At 40.5% G+C, this 2,377-nt stretch overlaps 1 protein-coding gene across 1 annotated transcript in view; it reads right to left on the bottom strand.

Moving 5' to 3' along the window:
• Positions 1-2,377, bottom strand: part of LOC101849366 (melanoma inhibitory activity protein 2) — a gene marked incomplete in the record, with an annotated part of 48,819 nt that overhangs the window by 14,848 nt on the left and 31,594 nt on the right. Inside the window, 2 exon segments of the mRNA XM_035969221.1 lie at positions 1,241-1,331; positions 2,147-2,178. Coding sequence (XP_035825114.1) covers positions 1,241-1,331; positions 2,147-2,178 — 123 coding nt within the window.

Genomic DNA, 2,377 nt, shown 5'->3' with positions numbered 1-2,377 from the left:
GGTGGGGGGGAGACAACAAACTTGATGTACATAAGGTATCCATGATCTCGTGCCTAGGCTAGGCCTTTGTAGATAGTTACATATTCTTTAAAATGGAACTATAAGCGTTTTACATCCCCATCAAGACTATTCAAGTCATTTTGGAGGCAGGCTGCTTCAACCCTGCCTGTCAAGGCAAACTCAGGCTCAGACAGATAAAACATCCCAGTAGACAGATACTGGATAAAAATCCTCCCTATCTGAGAATCAAACTCCTGTCTTTTGCGTCCGACGGTGATGTGCCGAACCACTGACCCACAGGCACAGGTGTAGATAGCTATTGACACTGACATTTACAATTTCAGGGTAATTTGTTTTGTCATTATTTTAAGTTCAACAAGGTGTAATATGAGTCATTTCGAAGATAGGGCTCTCACTACAGGAAGCTACCAGGCACATAAGAAAGCTGTTACAGAGAGGGCCAGGTATTCTGAATTAAGGCCAAATTCATTGCAAAACAACTAGATTCAATTAAAATAATTACTCTAATTATTAGACAGACAAATCTGACCTGTGCACTCATTAGACCATATGCTTTTTTAGTTTCAGTAAGAGTTTTACATAGTAAGAGCTTTATGACACTTACAACACAATAAGGTCATATAAGTGCCGAAGAATAGATTATGTGTTACAAGAAAGTAACATACACAAAGAGAAGGAGAGATAAGGACGACAGATGTTTGATAGGAAAAAAGGAGCAAACCACACCAGAGCACCCGCAACCAACTACTGGACCATATGCAGTTGCCCACGCCACACACATACACCCACCCACCAACCCACACACACCCACCTACACACACAAATACACATACTAAAAAGACCCCTCAAATGAAAACCAAAGCTCCAAATCCCCAGCATGCGAGGCGGGAAAAAAGAGGCAAGAGATTTGAAACATTCTCACCTCCATCATCTTGTCCTTAAAAGACATGTCCACACACAAGCACAAATACACACACACACACACAAGTACACATACACACACACATAGGACACCTTCCCTCACAAACACACACATACACACACAAACACACACACACAAGTACACATACACACACACATAGGACACCTTCCCTCACAAACACACACACACACACACACACACGTACACATACACACACACATAGGACACCTTCCCTCACAAACACACATATACACACACACACATCCCCCTCCCCCACATACACACTGCATCCCTCACCTCCACTTCTTTCTCCTTGAAGGCCACATTCTCCTGCATCTGTTTGAACTCTTCGTCTCTCTGCTCCACTTGTTCTTTCAAGTCGCTCACCCTGAGACAGACAGACAAACAAAATAATTACAAACAATCAACACCACAACCGCAGACTCCCAAAATATTTGTTTATGTAAAAAGAAGCACATTGACACTATTTTAATGGCCTTCTATCAAAGAAAAAAGAAGGAAAGTTTAGTTTTAGTAACAGTTTTACGGCACTTGCAACACAATAAGGTCATATAAGTGCCGAAGATTAGAGGTGTTGCAAAAGAGGTAATAAACATAAAAAAGGAGGAGGAGAGAGAAGGACGATGGTGTTTGATAGGAAAGAAGGAACACCTGCCAATCACCCACAAAGAAGGAAAGGGCGACGAAAAGACCAGAAGGAAAAATAAGAAGTAAGACTTACCAGTTGTTACATTATTGTCTCACACCTACTTCTTTCTCTAAAACAAAATATGAACCACATTAACGTAGAAATTTATAATTTTAAACGAACTATGACACAAATAATCCATTCCTTATGCAAAGCACTCTCAGTTTTTTTCATTTTAGGTTTAGTACAAGTTTGACAAAACTTGCAACATAAATAGGCCATATAAGTGCCAAAGAAAATAGGTGTTACTGCTAGAGAGGTAACATACTAAAAAAAAAGAGGGAGGTGAGATAAGGACAATGGATGTTTGACAGGAAAGAAGGAGCAACCCACACCAGATCACCCACCAAACACCCATCTCAGTTTTTAGAAAATCTGAAAAGAAAGGCGCAGTAAGTCAAAAAAAGTGTATGCAGAAGCTGACAACAGACAGGTGTATATAGACAAAAGCACACACTGGCGACCCAACGTGGGACAATATGGAGGTCACTTACTTCTCCTTCCAGTCCTCCGCTTCTGACAGCAGCTGTGGACGACACATCACAGAACGTGTCAGACAAGAGTATAAACTTTAACCAAATGTTTCAAAGTGAAAGTAAAGAAATGTACATTATATAGATATAAATACAAAGACTGACAATTCAACCATCAAAATGACATCCCCCTTCATATACACATAATCCCAGCTACCAAAACATAACCCCCCCCAAACACACAAACACACA

Source organism: Aplysia californica, unplaced genomic scaffold (assembly GCF_000002075.1).
Source record: "Aplysia californica isolate F4 #8 unplaced genomic scaffold, AplCal3.0 scaffold00126, whole genome shotgun sequence".
In the NCBI taxonomy this organism is placed as follows: domain Eukaryota; kingdom Metazoa; phylum Mollusca; class Gastropoda; order Aplysiida; family Aplysiidae; genus Aplysia; species Aplysia californica.
This window is presented reverse-complemented; position numbering and strand designations above follow the sequence as displayed.